This window comes from Chanos chanos, chromosome 14, assembly GCF_902362185.1.
Source record: "Chanos chanos chromosome 14, fChaCha1.1, whole genome shotgun sequence".
Classification (NCBI taxonomy): Eukaryota; Metazoa; Chordata; class Actinopteri; order Gonorynchiformes; family Chanidae; genus Chanos; species Chanos chanos.
Window position 1 is genome coordinate 10,863,721 of NC_044508.1, and position 18,555 is coordinate 10,882,275.

Consider the following 18,555-nt stretch of genomic DNA (forward strand, 5'->3'; position numbering starts at 1 on the left):
CATAAATTTCCCCTGACAATATTTTTCCAACACTTTATAGCTTTTCACCGATCGTCTATGTCTTCTGTGCCATTCTGTTTTACCCCAAAATGTGTCAACATCAAAAGTGCCACAATTCAGAGATGTAGTGACACTTTGTAACAGTAAACAATGATTCCATATGGCTCTCGATCTAACAAAGGCTGCTGTGAAGGCCACTCTAATATTCAGTCTGAGAAACTGGGTTTACAACAGCTGAGAATGCCACTGTCTCTGCAAAGAGTCACATTTTATTAATAACTTTTTTTTCCAGCTTACTGTTATCTTTGACTCACTGCCATGGAATTTCAGCAAGGTTTATAAAATCTGTTATACATTAAGTAGAGTCAGAATAAAATTACAACATTCAAATATGCAAATGAGACTCAGAATCTTTTTTTCCAATAAAAATAGAACATTAAAAGTGATAATACATCTTTTATTACACGCTGTACATTAACTCTTCACTTCATAAAATTCTCCAAAATATGCTTGCTTTCATGTCTGTCATAATATTTATGAGGTAGTACATGAAAATGTGCCAAACATAAGTCTGTGCATACTAGAAAACAGATCCAGTGGCTGAATCAAGAGCAAAGCTCGGGATAATAAATATTAAAGATGAAATGTTTGCACCAGAATTCTGTATTGCAGGAGGACTCAAGGTGCACATATGTAAATGGATACAGATGTTCTCTTTGAGGGAAGCTCTGAATAACAAACCACTGACTCTAATTCAATTCCAAGAAAATATTAACATTATTTAAATCACAGAAACAATTATTGACTATTCTCTGCTGCTTTTTAGTTTGATTAGAGGGCAAATGAGAATTGCTCTCTGAATGCCACAGAAAAGTTTTTCACATATGACGAAATTATATATTTTTGTATTTTTAGTTAATTTACTTACATCCAGTTTGTAGTTAGGAAAAAAACAGTCCAAGCAGTAAGTAACTGATGAGAATCAGTAACCAGTGAGGAAAAACAAGGCCTTAAATATTTTGAAGTTTTTATCATGGTTCCACATTCTTCTGTGCACTTCAACCTATTACTCGTTAAACAGCAGTTTAATTTCAGGAATGAGAGAGGAGGTCAGATTATGACTAAAACATTAAGTTCGTAGTGAGCATAATATCCATACATCACTGAGTTCTATCTTCGAAAAGTCAACGACTAGTATCACACTATGCGAAATATGTGGTTATCATCATTTGAAATACATTCTTTCCCAGTGACCTAAGCACGGTAGACAATTGTAAACTAATGTTTTTATGTACTATATTTCAAAACTTTTTAAGTCATATTCTTCACTAGTCACATGATCACTTGTCAAATCAATCATTTCTCCAGGCTTGTATTATTATTCCAGAACTTAAATGGTAATACCCAATAACGTATAAAATACTTTAATGATAATACTTAAATGGTCAGCATGTCTACATTCAGTGCGTCCTGAAAGAATCACAAGCGCAGACGGATGCAGTAATACACTGTCGCGTAACATCTTGTTCTTGTCTTCCAGTAATGTTCGGCCAGGTGGTATATTACCACCGTGCGCTCTTAGCCAGTCACTTCAGGCTCATGTGTGTCTTGGAGTAGTACCGACTGCCCTTTTCCTCACCAAAAAGCGTTGACTGTGTAAGGCATCAGGCGGTATGTTCAATCCTACTTGGAGATACCCGCAACGCTGAGTAATAACTGGACATCCTATCCTTCCAGAGGCACAACAACAGTTTGAAATGACCTGCTAACTGCACGAGCGTGGGACTGATGAAACGTTTCCCAAAGATGCGTTCGACGTTTGACTAAATATTTTTGGACATACATTAAGCTCTCGTCAAATGAAATCTGTTGAAGTTGCCAAAAAAATTAATGAGATTTTATTTCGTATTCCACAAGGGTGAAAAAATTCAAGATTAAACAAAGAACTAAAGACTTCTTTCAATCATTGTACCACCAAATGGAAGAATAGTCGTCCTGGAATGAATTTCAGAGTGTGAACATTTTCAGGAATTCTTCAGTATCCTTTATCCGCTCTCCTTACAACGACGCACTCTTTCTGATATGACTTACAAATCTGTGATCTTTTTCTGTACCAGCTGTGTACAATGTGTGAAGAGTATGGGAAAAAGGTGTGCGTCATATTCTTAGAAAAGAGTCACGGGTCGAAAACTTAAGAGGTACGAACTATTAATCTTAAAATTTGGAGGAAACACTTGACGTCAGTGTCTGGTAAATCCAAAGAAAACAGTTATTTGAAGACTGGAAAATCTCATCTTTTAAATGTTGTTTTAATATTTTATCTGTGCAGAGAACATATGTATTAATGAATCCAGAGCAATGGACAACAGATCATAACCGTTGTGTCACGCAAAAGCAGAACGTGAGTGTCATTTGAATTTGCATCCAAAATTGCGTTTATCGTTTATCGTTAAAAAAGATTGACACAGCAATAAATCCATGTAGTCCATGTCACCTCATGATAGTTGTCACGTGTTTGTTCTCATTAATCCTCATTTGGGAAGGCTTTGGACGTTGCATGAGAAACTTGTGATTGTACGATGTTTTAACGGAATATAAATTAGCCATCAATATTAAGAATGTTCATCAAGCCACCGAGCCCAGGACATTGTTACTTCTTGACTGTCTAGTTGCTGTTCTTTGCTCTGCAGTTAAGACCTCTTGATCATGTCCTACAATGTGTCATGCGACGTGGAATGCTTGGGATCGGACAGTTTCTCCAACACTAGCAGCAGCAGCAGCACTGGCAGTACAGAAGAGTTGTCCTTCACCTCATCAGCCATATCAATGACTGTGGGCATTGTCTCCAACTCCCTAGCACTGTTTATCCTTCTCAAAGCCTATCACCGATTCCGACTCAAGTCCAAGGCTTCCTTCTTGTTCTTTGCTAGTGGTCTTGTGGTCACTGACTTCTTTGGACACCTTATCAATGGGTCCTTGGCACTCTATGTGTACATGTCACACAAGGAATGGGAGATTTTTGACCCAAAGCAGGTTCTCTGTGGCTTCTTTGGTGTCTGTATGACATTCTTTGGTCTAAGTCCCCTAATTCTTGGTAGTGTGATGGCTGTAGAACGATGCATTGGAGTGACCCAACCACTCTTCCACACTACAGCCTTGGCCTCCCATCACATGAAGAAGCTATTGGTGTTCACGTGGCTCCTAGCTTTGCTGATAGCCCTACTTCCTGTGTTCCTATGCCGGCCGTATCAGGTTCAAAGCTCCAGAAGTTGGTGTTTCTTCAGAATGGTGGGAGCCCGTGACTGGCTGGATATTTTTCTGCCCATGATTTTTTCTGGGTTGGGGTTGCTGTCTCTCTTTGTCTCCTTTGTGTGCAATACCACAACTGGATTGACGCTCCTGCAGACTAGATGTCAACGAGACCGTTCCCACTGGCGGCATCGCAAGTCCTCCTCCCACCATTTTGAGATGATCTGCCAGCTCCTGGCAATCATGCTGGTTTCTTGTGTGTGTTGGGGCCCTTTCCTGGTAAGGATTACTCTCTGTATCTGGAAATTCTTATCTGTGGTATGTCTACAGTAGACAAGATGAAGAAGTGGATTGGCTGTCTTGTTTAGCCGCAATATATAGCTTTGTATTTTTTTTATCATGACAGAGTCAGCCAAGATTGCCATAATGAATTGTCTTCAACTTTATTTATGCATCTAAAAATAGATATATCTTTATCTATCATGCACATAAAGGGTAGTTGGTTAGGGAATAATTGGAGTCAGATGTAAGATGTATTAGCAGTGACAAATTAATATAAATAAGCGTTCTTTAAATGGTCTTTTTTTTTTTTTTTTTAATTGGCTGCCACATTTGCCCTCAATGAGTACAGCCTGGCATAGCACCAGTACATGCCACTGTTATCAAGCAACTGAAGCTAAAAATGAGGAACAAATATAAAACTCATTTTTTTTGTCTTGCCTGCGATGCTAATGGAACTGAAGAGAGGATACAATGGGTAATTACCATTTAAAAATGTAGGTTCTCATGGTAATTAGATGTCTGTCTTTGAGCAGTGTTCCAGTACTTGCATTTGATTTTCTGTTTTTGAAATGATGCAGTTAGATTACCGATATGAGTGATAAGCTTATTAAATATGACTTTAACTGTTCTTACCATTCATCAAGGACAATCTATGGACATTTATCTGTGGCTACAAAAAGATTTCTGTCTGAAATAAAAGGTCACCAAGAATACTATTCATCTACTTTAATGTAGTCAATTTATTGGATGAATATGTCTATTAATATAAGACATGATGTAAAAAGTCGTTTATTTGATGCGATTCTTTCAAGCATGCCATTAACATTTTTCAGTATGCTATGTAACTCCTTTCTCAGGTTAATATTATTATTCTGAGCACACGAGACCAGAGTCAGGAAGCATACGCCAGGATGCTGCTCACTGTACGCCTGGCAACGTGGAACCAAATCCTGGACCCGTGGATTTACATCCTCCTGCGCAAGGCAGTGCTGAGGAAACTCTTCCTGCTGACGAAAAAGTGCTGCGGCTGTAATTCTGAAACTAGCCATCGATGGAAGTGCAGCATTCTCAAGGGCTCTGTGGAGACCAGTACTACTGTCAGTGGGAGACCTGACTGTATCTGCATGAATGGCCCGTTTCTGCCAGATACAATCATCAAACCCATCCCCAGAGTCTGACTAGAGGAAGCAAGACACAGATAGGTGATTACAGAGGAAATAAACTTAGAGAACATCTTAGAGTCAAGGGAGAGGTTGTACGGTATATTCATACAGATTGTTCTCATAGTCTTGAACATCTTATTAAGATGACAGATGTTAACAGATGACAAGTTTGTGGCAACTTTATTTATGCATCTAAAGATAGATATATCTTTATCTATCATGCACATAAAGGGTAGTTGGTTAAGGAATAATTGGAGTCAGATATAAGATGTATTAGCAGTGACAAATTAATATAAATAAGCGTTCTTTAAATGGTCTTTTTTTTAAAAAAAAAAAAAAAATTATATTGGCTGCCATCATCAAACCCACCCCCAGAGTCTGACTAGAGGAAGCAAGACACTGATAGATGATTACAGAGGAAATAAACTTAGAGAACATCTTAGAGTCAAGGGAGAGGTTGTACGGTATATTCATACAGATTGTTCTCATAGTCTTGAACACCTTATTAAGATGACAGATGTTAACAGATGACAAGTTTGTGACAACTTTATCCATGCATCTAAAGATAGATATATCTTTATCTATCATTACAGACAGATGTTAACAGATGACAAGTTTCACAAATTACTGTTCTCTGGCAGAATACAGTGTGGCTCCTGTATTTGTTCCTGCCCATTTCCATCTATATACTGACTTGAGGTAGACAAGAGGGTGATTCTAAAAGCTTGATATAGAACATGTCGCCCTCTGTGACATTTGAAATGTGAGTCTGTGAGGATTTTTTTTTTTAATGAGATATTTGTTTTTGCAGATATTTATTTGCTCTAAACCATGATGGGCTTCTACATTTGGGATTTGATCAGAAAAAAATATCCAGTAGGGTGTTTTATGATTATGTGCAGTCATACTTTGGTTGTTGTTTTTATTATTTAAAACAGGGGAACCACAATAAATGCATGTAATATGACTAAGAAACTACCACATGAAAGAAGGAAAAGTGCAAGACAATACTGTCATCTTTCAGAATTGTATATAAAAAAAAAAAGTCAGCAATTGTGCATGGCAACAAAAATGCTGCGTTTATATGCGTTCCGTAAATCATTTCTTGTACAAGTTAAGCTAGATAAAAAAGACCTGATCGCCTCGTCCCTATGTTGAAAAGTGTGTTATTTCAAGTACTTGAAGGACGTTGAATATAAGTGGTCACCGTTATTTGCACGACTGTACTCTCAAGACTGTGAGCAAACACCTGATCGTTTAATCAGGGTTAACGTAAAGATGAATTGTTACCGTACCGTATTTTATACCCTTGTGTACTGTGCAGTGTGAAGCATCGTGTTCACTTGAGATCAGAATACATTTTAAACATACAGTGTGTAATTTACACGTGGGCTTAATGCTGTGTCATAATAAAAAATATTTGTAATGTGTAGTGCAAATTTATCTTAGTGCTTCTTTCAGTCTTCTTTTTATATTGATATTTTGATGAATGCATTCATGATCATATGGATCAATTGGTGATTTTTCAAACCTTTCCCATACCTTTCCATGCTGTGAAAAGATTAAATAAATCTCAATTATTATGCGGGACACAGCTACTTCACCGATCCGAAGAACAAAAATCTCATGTTAAATCAGATTTACATGAAAGTTGATCAGCGATATCATACAAGTACTTATTTTGACAACTTGCTGCTAGGGGAAAAACATTCATAAGATGTACTGAATAGTCCAACAATCTCCGATTCCAGATGCGGCAACATCGCTCGTAGTTAGTTAGTTTCCAGACCGATTTGACATTCAAAACAAAAGAAAAAGACGAGTCACATGGCCGTGAAAACATTTTCATCATATCCGCCACAGCTTCTCACCGCATGCTTCTCGGACCTGCAGTGCACAAGGTAAGTGAGTTAACACGCTGAATCGTGGAATCTGTCGTTTGTATTGGGATAAAGAACCGTTCCATACCATTAAACGTGTACTGTTTGTATTAAGATCTTCACGATGTGCTACCGCCATAAGATGTTGGATGATTGTGTTATTGCTAGCTGAAAAAATGGCCATCTAAGCATGTTAGCCAGGAATATCAAGCTAACTTGCTAACTTCATAAGCTGCTGTTACCATAAAATCACTTCATTTCTAGCATGGATTTTCTTGCGTATAAAGCAGGCAGCTGTTCTGTTCAGTTCACTGCAAGACAGCAATTCGAACCTAATAGATTACTTTGTTATTTGCCAGTTGTTATCTCAGGCACAATGTCAATGATTTGCTTCTTGTCAAACGCTGACCAGTAAACTGAGAGCAGATAATTGTTGTAGTTCGTTTATCTAGCATAGCTGTTTTGTCCTGACTGCATTTTGCTAAGTGAAGGCCAGCGTTTGTCAGTTTCGTTTCTGTCGCGAAGCGTATGTCAGCTCGCTGCATTTTCTTTGCCATGGAGAGCTGATCAGGAAACTGAGGGGGTACTTATTTGTTAGACAAAGTTAAGGAACTGTAAGCTACAGCCACAGCTAATTCGTAGCCAATAGCGTTAGCTAGCTAACTGCTGTGAAGCTAACTAACTTAGCCTGTTACATCGCTGTCTGTCAAATCACTTTTAATGGTTTAGAAGCCTCATCCTCTGGAGGGTAACATCCTTTTTTGCGTTGATGATGCATAAAATATCTTCTCATAATCTGACCACGACTACTTTTCTCCCGCAGAGAAAACAGTATGAATCAAGAGAAATTGGCAAAACTTCAGGCCCAAGTCCGAATAGGGGGCAAGGTAAGGCACCCGTTTTAAGCATAATTTATCCCTCTTTCGGCTCTGGTGAATATCAGCATTAAATGAAGAGCTAGGGCTCTCATGTCAGTCTTTGGGAATCCATAAACCTCATATCTCTTCAATTCCATCCTTCTAAATGTATTTAAGCAAATGAAGTACTTGATCAGTTGACTGTTTGAATAACCTGTAATGATCATTGGATGTGACAAGCATATGGAATGATACACTCATTTGACAGAATGGATAGAGCGCTATTATAGTTCTGTGTCACAATTACTTATCAATGGCTGCAGGCTGCATCAAATAAATTGGCTTTTTATTATGTGAAATTATGAGTCTAAGTAGAGGTGAGCCACATTTGCGTGATTAAGTCTGTTTAATAGACATGGTAATACAGTCTTGTTTGTGTCCTTTCATCTGCTAAATGCCAGCCAACATTTCCTGTCTGCATAGTTAACTTAAATGCCCATTACTGTCCTTGGAGCATTACATGGAGATAATTTACTTTATTCCAAATATCCTATTTTAGGGCACAGCTCGTAGGAAGAAGAAGGTTGTCCACAGAACAGCGACTGCTGATGACAAAAAACTGCAAAGTTCATTAAAGAAACTAGCTGTGAATAACATTGCTGGTATTGAAGAGGTAAAGTTGTCTTTTTCGTACTTCATTACAGTATGTCTGTTCCATATTTGCATGCAGGCTGTCTCTCTAAGAAAGCACTGTTCTTATTGTAAGCACAGTCATTATGTTGTAAAACCTGTATGGTTGTATGAGCACTGAAAAGTTCGGCAAAAAGATTTTTTCTGTCGTTGCATTTTAAGGAACTCCATGCATGTTGTTTATAGAATCAAATGTGTGAAAAATCTTTATTCATTTCAATTTATCAAAATGCCTAAGTACATACATTTGAATAGTCCAGGTACTTCAAACTGCCATTATCAAGATGATTTTGCATTACATGTGGAATTGTAAATTGTGATGTTTTTTCAGTTTCCATCTGAATCATTCTCCCTTAAAAAGAAAAGTAAAAAAAATGTTTAACTTAAATTCTCACTTTAGGTGAACATGATAAAGGATGACGGCACGGTGATCCACTTTAACAACCCTAAAGTACAGGCCTCCCTGTCTGCCAACACGTTCGCAATCACAGGTCATGCAGAGACCAAACAGTTAACGGAGATGCTTCCGGGTATTCTCAGCCAGCTGGGTGCAGACAGTCTGACCAGTCTGCGCAAACTCGCAGAGCAGTTCCCACGGCAAGGTGAGCGAAGTACACTTTTGGTTGGAGAACTTTTTTTTTTTTTTTTGTAAGAGTTTGAGATTTTTGTGTCATTTTAATGCTGTTTGTCTTTTGCAGTTCTTGACAACAAAGCGCCAAAAGCAGAGGACATCGATGAAGAGGACGATGACGTGCCGGGTGGGTTTTCCCCGTGTTTTATTAGTTTTGTTTCAGTGATTTGTCATTTTGTGGTATATTTATTCGCGTTTAACCTACTTTTCTGTACTAATTCCATTCATCTTTTTTTTCCTCAGATCTTGTAGAGAACTTCGATGAAGCATCAAAGAATGAAGCAAACTGATTATTTGAGACCTCGTCTGTTGGACCTGCAGCTCACTAGGAGGCTTGTTGCAGTGTTTTTAAATTAGATAACCAGACATATCATTTCAACACTATCCGACAAACCAGAGACTTTTGTATGTTTGTTTGGCCCTCTGTTTCAGAGTACCTTTATCAGCCAGCCTCATGCACTTAAACTGTAAGATGTTATGAGAAATGGTTCAGATCCCTTTACCACATTGTCATGTGTCAATCTTGAAAATGGCGGTCATGAAAAATTAGTCTTAATTATTTTTTTCTGTTAATTAAACATAATAAAACTCATAAACCTTTTCTACATCGTGCTGTGGTAACTACTGAAGCTTCTAAATTGTAAAATGTCAGAAAAAAATCTGCAGTGTCAACAAGAAGGCATACATGTGTGGACGACAGATTCTGAACGTGAGGATTTTTTTTTTTATTTTGTTTTCTTTTTTCTTTTTTTCTTTTTACAAAGCCATTTTTCTGAAAGTTCTAAGCGGGTGGTTTTGAAGGCGAGTTTTAATCTGTTCATATAAATACTTGCTCTGAGACGAAAGCAGCGATCAAGACGTTCAGACACTACAGTCATTACGTATATCACTAGTAAGAGGTATATGAAGTAACGGCGGTGGTTCGTCTTCTCAGCGAATCGAATGTGAGAGAGCTGCCAAGAAGTGATTAATACAGAATCGCGTTTTCTTTGGTGAAATACTGTAGCAGGTCACTGAAGGTATTTTATAAAAGGAAAAGCATTGAATTACACAGCAAAGCGTATTTATCAAATTATCTGTCACTTTTCAGTAGTCATGTGTTTAAATATTTAATGACTAGTGATTAGAACTCGGTCTACTAACGACTTCATGCGATAGCATGACGAGGAAGTGTCGCATTGAAATAGTTATTCGGTTTCTGGCGGATTTTATAACAGCAAGTGTATGGTCCTTTTACCGGCTCCTTAACTGTCAAATGCAACGCTCACAGTTGCTTCAGCTGGCATTATCTAATAGTGACAATACTAATTTTTCTACCGTTACTTTGCGATTTATATGATGTATAAGGGGAGGAGACGTCGTCGTGGATTTGGACATCGAAACTCGTGCGACTGCAATGCAGCTCTGTCCGATGGAATCAATCCCTGAAGCGGACCCAAATCTTGGTGCTGTTTTGCCTGCTGCAGGTTCGTTGGCGTTTTGTTTTTTCTTGGTGTAAAAGCCTGCGTGCTAAATGGAGTTATTTTATTATTATTATTGTTACAGATTCGCTCGCTTGAGGTTCACCGTGCCATGAACTGATACAATAGTGCAGGAACAATTATACATTGTTCTTTGAATCCGATACTACGGAATGCGGCTTCTGGACTAAAATCTCCTACAGCTCGAATGTCGAATTTCGCTTCTAAGTAACTTATCGTATAGCTACAATAAGGTTCACCTTTTTAAAAAATCTTAAGAGTTTCTTTATTTATAGTTATAGTTAACAGAATTCGTTCGACAAATGACGAAATAAAATGTAGGCAAGTATCGGCACCAGTTAAAAAAACGTAAAGTATGGAGATGTATACGTCAGCACATGTATAGGTTAAGTTTCAATTAAGATATTTTTCCTTATGGATATGGGCAGTGCTGTGTAGGCTGACGCAGAAAGGTAGAGTAGCAAGCTCAGCATATTCAGAATAACAGACAAGTCAGCATGCGAGACGGCTCGCTTGCAGCCCGGCTGAGTAATTACACGCATGCATGCTTTGACGTGGGCAGCGTGCATTTTGTTTCATGGAAGTGAAGAATTCTCAGCAGGGAGATTTCGATTTAGAGACCAGAGGAGGGCTGCATGGTGATAGAAAGAGCATTTATATAGAATAGTTTGCGTGGCTCGGATGATAACTGGTTTATTCTTCTGTGTTTGTGATGTTTAGGAGCGCCATATTCACTTTAGGAACTGAAAACACGTATCAGTGTGGACAAGCAGCATCCAGCTGTATCAAGTTCGCAAGGCTGCCATCCTCACAAAGATGAGTCAGAAAAACATAGCTTGTGTGATGGCACTTCAGTTTGGAACCTCAGCGCAAATACAGCGGAGGTCCACTGCAAAGTCTGAGAAGAACATCTGAGCTTAAGCTTTTGGGAAATGATGAAAAAAAGAATGATATTTTAACCAAGTACCTCTGCTCATGACAGGATGAGACAAGCTGTCACCACGACTCTCTCCATGTGGGGAGAGAGGCGCTTGGGATACTCCAGTTTAAGAGAATCCACAGTCTCTCTAGAAGATGAGAGATGGCCTCCGCTAACAGGACTGAAGGAGAACTCCATCATTGAGGAAAAGGAGGTGGAGGACAGTAAGGTGGAGGTGTGGGGTGGTTCCTTCAGCGTTGACGCTCCAGGAGCTGTCATGAGAGAGCCAGCATCATTTGCTGTAGATCTGCACTCAACGGGGTTAGAACAGAGCAAAAACCTAAGCCTGGAGATCGAAACTCAGACCAGACCTATCACGCTGCCTCAGTCAGTGACTGAATCAGTTTCAACCTGTGGAAATAATGAGGATGGGGAGACCTCTCGTCCACAGACGCCCATAAATATAGAAAGCAACCGCCAGGCTGCAGGACCTGATCTTCATCTTAAGTCTTCAATACAATGTAAATCCATTGGGGACGTGGCCCCTCATTGGGTTCCTGACTCTCAGGCTCCTGTGTGTATGAAATGTGGCATCCGTTTCACCTTCACTAAGAGGAGGCACCATTGTCGTGCATGTGGGAAGGTCAGAGGCGTTAAGTCTCATAATTAAACACTAAGCTAATCCTGTGTGACTAAGTACCCATCAAAGCGAATTTTTAATGACTGTGTAGCACCAGTTTTGTCCGCAGATGTTTTGTGTTATGCTGTTATATGTGCACATTTTGTGTTGGTGTGGCTACGCTTACTGTGAGTGTGTCTGTGTTGTCTGCAGGTGTTCTGTGTCGTTTGCTGTGATCTAAGGTTCAGGTTAAGTCACCTTGACGGAAAGGAAGGGCGTGTTTGTGTCACCTGTCACTCCACCCTCATGAATAGTGGGTATATCTAGAGAAGGATGTTACTGAAATCACACTGTACCACAATTGTGAAACTGTGAATTTATGTTAGAGGATACAATGACGGCTGTCACAGATACACTCAGAGAGATGCTTTTCATTCATTCCATGGCAGTGCTCTTAAAGTCTCTCTCTCTCTCTCTGTCTGTCCGTCTCTCTCTCTCTCATTATTTTTTCCTTCATGCTTGTTCCCATCCTTGCAATCTACTGTCATTTTATAGAGTCTCTTCCCAAGGAGCACAGGAGAGTATGGTTTGCTGACAGTGTCCTACCTGATACTGAATCCACGGACACCAACACGTCGACTCATAAACCAGCACGCCCATCACGCAAGCTCCAAAAGGCAGCAGCTCACGAGGTACTGGCGTTATCTTATGTTAACACATTTCTAATATGTGTACTTACCAGTGGAAACTTACAGAGGAATTACCCTTTTCTAACCAGTATTAGATAGTCTCATACTGCAAAGGAAATATGATCGAATATCTTTTTGTTGATTTAGTGAAAGGCGATTGGGAGAGAGCTATAAAGGGTATCTTGCCTTGTAGCTTTAGTCAGTGACTAATATCTTCTCTTTGTGCCGTAGGAGATGCTTAATTCTCCTGACGTTGTGAGTGGAGCTGTAGTGAGCAGTCCTGTAAGCAACTCTACTATTCATCTCTCACCAGAGGGGCTCCCTCCCATTCTCACATCCACAGGAATTAAAGGAGGTTTGTAAATGTGCGCTCCGAAAACACCATGTAAAGAGATTAGCTCCCACTTGCCTATTGGGTCTCAGGGGAAAAGTCGGTTCAGCATAAACTTTTTTAAAATAGTTACTTGAGTACCAGATATGAGAACTCACAGGAACTTAAATCTCTGAAACTTAACATCATCTTCATCAGCATGCATCTTGAATTTTAATGCAAGATTAATTTGTTTGTTGTCGCTGAAATTTCCTGCCAAATCCAAGTCTGTCCTCTGTCTAGACTTCATGGTGATTGAGAGACCATCTGAAACATCACTCATGGAGGAGCTGGAAGGAGGCAGAGCAGACCCTTTAGTCTTTGTCCTCAATGCCAACCTGCTAGCCATGGTCAAGGTTATAAACTGTATGTATGCTGCCAAGTTCTCACTAATTAATCAGGAGGAGCATGGAGTTTAGTTTAGCACCTGAGTTTATTTAACAAGGACCATGCACAATATATTAGTTGCATCAGAGTTATCCGGTTAGCATGTTTCTATTTACAGTTCCTGAGAGACTCCGAGTGAATTTTGTTCCAGGCTAAACCTAACACAGCTGATTGTACAATTCAGAGGTTCCTAGGCACACTGATTAAGTAGATGAGATGTGTTTGCATTATGCTTGTGCCAGAACTTACGTGCTGTCGTTCCTCTGATTTTTTTTCCCCAAACGAATTCTCAGTTAGCTTGAAAACTTAAGTAAAGTGCCATCAAAAGTCATTGGGCAACCCAGACATATTAAGAAAACTAAGAAATATCAGTTCATGAAATTTTGCCAAGGAGTTGGATTTGTGTCCTACATTAGATCTCTATGTGGAACTCAGACAGTGATGATGTTCTCTGGTTTTCTGTAGATGTGAATAGGAAGTGTTGGTGTGTGACATCAAAGGGGATGCATGCAATGGGTCAAGCTGAAGTGGTGGTACTGCTTCAGTGTCTACCAGAGGAGAAGACCTTCCCCAGAGACATCTTCAGCCATTTTCTCCAGCTCTACCGTGATGCCCAGACAGGTGAGACCCAGAAATCAATAACTGAGAAAAAGAGAGAGAAAAACTAAGAGACACTAACTAAGAGAAAAACTAAGCAGCTAGTGTCTGGTTTACTCTGAGGTTCATGCAGTCAGCACATGTTTGGCCCTGAATTTTTCACTGTTCAGGGCTGAACATTTTTCATGATGGATTCATACACAGATTTTGGTACATTAATGTCTTGAGTGTCAGTTGATTAACTGAATGAGTAAACTGAACCAAAACAAAATTTTCTGGGATGTATAGCTATGCAAATGACACACTCGTGCTGAGCATCCACTAAATATTTCCCGCTTATGATTATATTCACTGTTTGTCTCTCCATCGCGTGGCCCTGCAGGAAAGACCATCGATCACCTGAGCCATTCTGTGGTGACCTGTAGTTTCCTGGGCAGCAAAGAACACACTGGCTTTCTTTATGTTCAGTCCACTTTCCAGTCGCTGGAAGGCTTGCCATTGCCTAGCCAACCATTCCTGTTTGGTCTTCTGATTTTGAGAGATGAGATGCCTTGGGCCAAAGCCTTTCCTCTGCGGCTTATGCTGCGTTTAGGTGCAGAGTACCGATGTAAGAAAACTCAGACTACACTTGATTTTTGAGTGTTGACACCTCAATAGAAAATTATTGCATAGCCTCAGAAATGATCTCTATGTCTCACTGAGGTGTGAATGTATTCCTACCTATTGTAAATTGTAAGTGGATATCTTTATTCTTTATTGATTACTGTTCTTTTGAGCACAACTAATTGTAGATAAATTGGATGTTGATATTATTAGTGTAGTTATGTTGTGTTTTCTCTCTTTTGTAGTTTATCCATGTCCTCTATTCAGTGTGCGCTTCAGAAAGCCCGTGTTTGGAGACATCAGTAACACCATTATGAAACTCCTAGTGGTGAGACTTCTTCCTTTTCCCTTCCCTGTCTCCATATTTCTCCAGTACAGTGTATAATTCTCCATTCGTGATTCCTAGGATTTCCGTTTGTATCGATACACATTGCCAGTGGTGCCTGGACTCATGGTGGACATGGAGGCGCGCAGCACCTGTGTCAAGATCCCGAAATCCCGCCATAATGAGGTACGTCCCTTTTTCGCCTGTCGTGTGTAACCACCCAGGGAAGTTTTTACCTCTCTTTTTTACTTTTGTTCTCCCTCGTAGTTGATGAAGGCTCTCAAGAGGTCGAATGAGAAGGTTCTGGCATTAGGAGCCTGTTTCAATGAACGGGCCGACTCTCATCTCATCTGTGTGCAGACAGCAGACGGCCAGTACCAGACACAAGCCATAAGCATCCACAATCAACCTCGCAGAGGTTGGTGTGCATACAAATGCATAGCCAGACGCAGCTGTATTGTATGTTTGGTCAATGTTGACTTATACCTCAGATTTTTAGTCTGATTTACATCGTTCCATTAAATCCACAAGTTGTTTGTGGAATCAGTGTTTTTCATCAATCCCCACCTTTCTGGGATGATTATTGAATCTGTTACATTTTTTTTTAGAATTACGCTAAGACTTAAGATCTTTCAGAGTTGTATTGTCTATTGTGCACCTCTAGAGGGCACTACCCTTTAAGACTTTATTAGCAATGTTGTAGAGACTCTTGTCTCAGGACTATTCAGTTTTGTGTCGAGGTTCACTGGTGTTTGTGATGAAGTTTTGTTCCTATTTGATTACTTGACTTTGAAACTTACTATTTTGTTTTGCAGTTACAGGCTCCTGCTTTTTTGTATTCAGTGGAGTGCTGAAAGCATCTCCAGGATACCTGGCTAAATCCAGCATTGTTGAAGGTGTCTATGTTTTATCATGCAAGTTTATGTTGTACTTGATTGAACTGCAAGAGTTTGTGATTGTAGCTGCACAGGTGAACTGGTCTACAGCGCTTTCATATCTCACACTGCATAGATGGCTTGATGGTGCAGATCACCATGGAAACGATGGCAGAGCTTCGGAGGTCGCTACGGGAGATGAAGGATTTCACCATCACCTGTGGGAAAATTGACCAATCAGACAGACAAGAACAAGTCCATATTGAATGGCTGGAGGAGGATCCTCCGTTAAACAAAGGGTGAGTGTGCTAATCTCATCGCCCTACCGCGCCTCATTTTATCATGCTATAATATATTACAGTAAAGCCATAATCCTCCTCTGTTATCACCATATCTGATAACAGTGGAGTCGCTTAGTACCAGTGATGAATAAAGCCGCAAAGATGCTACTACGATTACACAGCAACAAAACATTAAAACAACTGGGGAAACGCAAAAGTTTTCCATTACATCACCCATCTCTTTTTCATTAATCAGAATGGCAACAACAACCATTCTGATTCATTTCAGGCTGTATCTGTCTATATCACAGTTCTACTAGACTTGCTGTGTCTATTTCCAGTGATAGTTTGCTGGTTTCTCTTTATTTGTGTCTAAGTATTATTAGCCCCATTGATGGAAGGACAATGGAGTCCGTTTCAAGCCTCAGGAGCCATCAGCGATCAGAGTACAGAGCCAATGGAAAGATTATCCGGTGGTCAGAGGTACAGGACCCATCAGACACATTGGATATGTAAAGTCTGTAGTCTTCATAAATAGAGCTTACCTATACTTACTTCACTTACCTTGCCTTACCTCACTTACACCTTTGATTTCTCACATGCTTTTGACTTCTCAGAGCATCCATGGACTAAACTAATAGTTATTTTGTTACTCTAAGCTACCAGCTGCCAAACAGTACTGTTTTAAAGTCTGACTTGGTATTTTTGTTTGTAAAGTGTTGTGTATCTGCATCTCTCGTACTGCTTTTGGACATCCAACATCAGCTTGGTGCCATCTCTGATAACAACACTCAGAGCCATTGAATATATTTTTATACCTGATAACAGTATATCAGTTGATGTGTCATAATTGTGTACTTTGCAGGTGTTCTTCCTTAGGAGGGATCAGCAGGCCAACAACCCGAGTAACCATAGTAACTACAGTCACCTGACAGAGCGCCTAGCATGGGCATTCTGCCTGGCACTGTGTCGGGATCTCAGACTATTGAAGGAGGATGGCATGGCTAAGCTGGCACTGCGTGTGACATTGGACTCCCAGAAGGTGAAAACCACAAACATTCAGTCACAGCCAATGGACACGGCACTAGACATTTGGGATCAGTTCAGTTTTAGGTCAGAATAGGTAATGAGTTACAATGAAACTCATTCATAAGAATTTGTCCACTAGCGTTTCCAACTTCATTTAGTTCAGTCAAATGAGATTTGCTAAACTTCTTGAATTGACAGATTTGAAAAAAAGGATGGCACTCAACTCTTGCATTTCATTACAGTAAAGGTAAAATTGTCTTCATTTGCTGGGCATACCAGATTTAAGTATGTAAAGGCACCATTATGATGTGACACTGTTAAATGTGATGGCGTACACTGCTTATAAACACAGTGTATCTACACTGTTGTTTCAGGCAAATTACCAGGCTGGTAGTAACGGACAGCCTCTTCCTGCTCAGTATCGGGAAAGTCTGGACAGATCTCTGACTCCAGTCCTTCAGAGCAGCTCATATCAGAAAGGCAAGGGGGTGCTGGAGTTAGAGCTTATCTTCTACATTCTGGAGGACGTCTCGTAAAGGAGAACCCTGGCTGGTCTTCAGTCCTAACCCACTTCATATCCACATAGAGTCAGTCCCAACAGAACGAGATTACATTCATCCCTAAACCAATATTCATTAAACAGTTGCCTCCCTGATGACTACAGAACAAATAATCAATGTTGGCAGGGTAGTTTGTCTTATCTTGTGTTTACTTTCCAGTCATTTGCGACATCGCTAGATTGTTCAGACCCCACATTCAGCACGGTCAGAGTCGAGTCACCCCACCCTGACCAAAATGACAGGGGGCAGGTTGGAAAATGTTAGTCATGTGACTATACAGAGCACCACACAGACAGAGGAGCTGAAGACAGTATCAAATCCACTTCAGTTTCACTCATGAACAGTTCTTTAATTTTTATAGACTTATAACTGTATTTTGAATGCTCTCATAGTAGATTCTAGATCAATCCACTGCTTGACATAAAAGCAAACTGAGAGAGACAGTATTTAAAAACTTGGGTTTTGAAAAGCATGTGAAAGATATGTAAAGTAGGAAAGAAAGTGAGAGACTTTCAAAAACAGTATTTGCAAGATCTGTGTCTTGGTTCAGCATGGTTGAGGCTTGGACAGAAAATAAAATGTCTCTCTTGTCTCTCTGAATAGTTCAGTGTTGGTCATCCATTAGGCCACCTCATGTATATAGCTACACACATGGGAAAATGGTGGAGGGGTTTTTTTTTGGATACATTGATTATGCAAACACTGAAGATACTGAAACAGGTTGAACATGAACTGTGCAGTCATGTCTGGTAGTTCCCCCTTCGTCAACAGTACAACTAATTGAGCAGTGTCTAATGTAATTAGGAGAAAGTGTTTCCTGGAACAAAAAAAAAAAAAAAAAACCCTCCTTATACCTTGAACTTGAAGAAGAACATTTTTTCCACTTAGCCACATCATTCAGTCATGCCACGTGTCATTCCCCTGTGGAAATATAGGTGGCGCGCTGAGCGGGCTGGGTAGCTATCCATGCCCAGACTCGGCTATTCCGTCCCCTTTTTTATTCCCCTCAAAGTACACAGAATGCAGTCCTTGTGTGCGACCCACATCTCTGACATTTTTTAGATAGCC

At 39.9% G+C, this 18,555-nt stretch overlaps 3 protein-coding genes across 3 annotated transcripts; all 3 read left to right on the forward strand.

Annotated features, from left to right (window-relative positions):
* The first annotated feature begins 2,706 nt into the window (after nucleotides 1-2,706).
* ptgfr (prostaglandin F receptor (FP)) lies at nucleotides 2,707-4,709 on the forward strand. The gene is made up of 2 exons (XM_030791863.1): nucleotides 2,707-3,528; nucleotides 4,389-4,709. The coding sequence occupies exons 1-2, from the start codon at nucleotides 2,707-2,709 to the stop codon at nucleotides 4,707-4,709; spliced, it is 1,143 nt and encodes a 380-aa protein (XP_030647723.1).
* A 1,846-nt stretch (nucleotides 4,710-6,555) lies between these two features.
* Nucleotides 6,556-9,354, forward strand: btf3l4 (basic transcription factor 3-like 4). Its single transcript, XM_030791306.1, has 6 exons — nucleotides 6,556-6,595; nucleotides 7,398-7,461; nucleotides 7,991-8,104; nucleotides 8,522-8,723; nucleotides 8,820-8,879; nucleotides 8,996-9,354. Exons 2-6 carry the CDS (start codon nucleotides 7,408-7,410, stop codon nucleotides 9,040-9,042), a joined length of 477 nt encoding a protein of 158 aa, XP_030647166.1. The 5' UTR covers nucleotides 6,556-6,595; nucleotides 7,398-7,407; the 3' UTR covers nucleotides 9,043-9,354.
* Nucleotides 9,355-11,216: 1,862 nt separating this feature from the next.
* Nucleotides 11,217-17,463, forward strand: zfyve9b (zinc finger, FYVE domain containing 9b). The gene is made up of 15 exons (XM_030791864.1): nucleotides 11,217-11,795; nucleotides 11,985-12,084; nucleotides 12,327-12,463; nucleotides 12,692-12,815; nucleotides 13,074-13,196; nucleotides 13,683-13,838; nucleotides 14,197-14,421; nucleotides 14,663-14,745; nucleotides 14,824-14,928; nucleotides 15,010-15,160; nucleotides 15,558-15,638; nucleotides 15,754-15,916; nucleotides 16,276-16,381; nucleotides 16,764-16,940; nucleotides 17,302-17,463. The coding sequence occupies exons 1-15, from the start codon at nucleotides 11,217-11,219 to the stop codon at nucleotides 17,461-17,463; spliced, it is 2,472 nt and encodes an 823-aa protein (XP_030647724.1).
* Nucleotides 17,464-18,555: the final 1,092 nt, after the last annotated feature.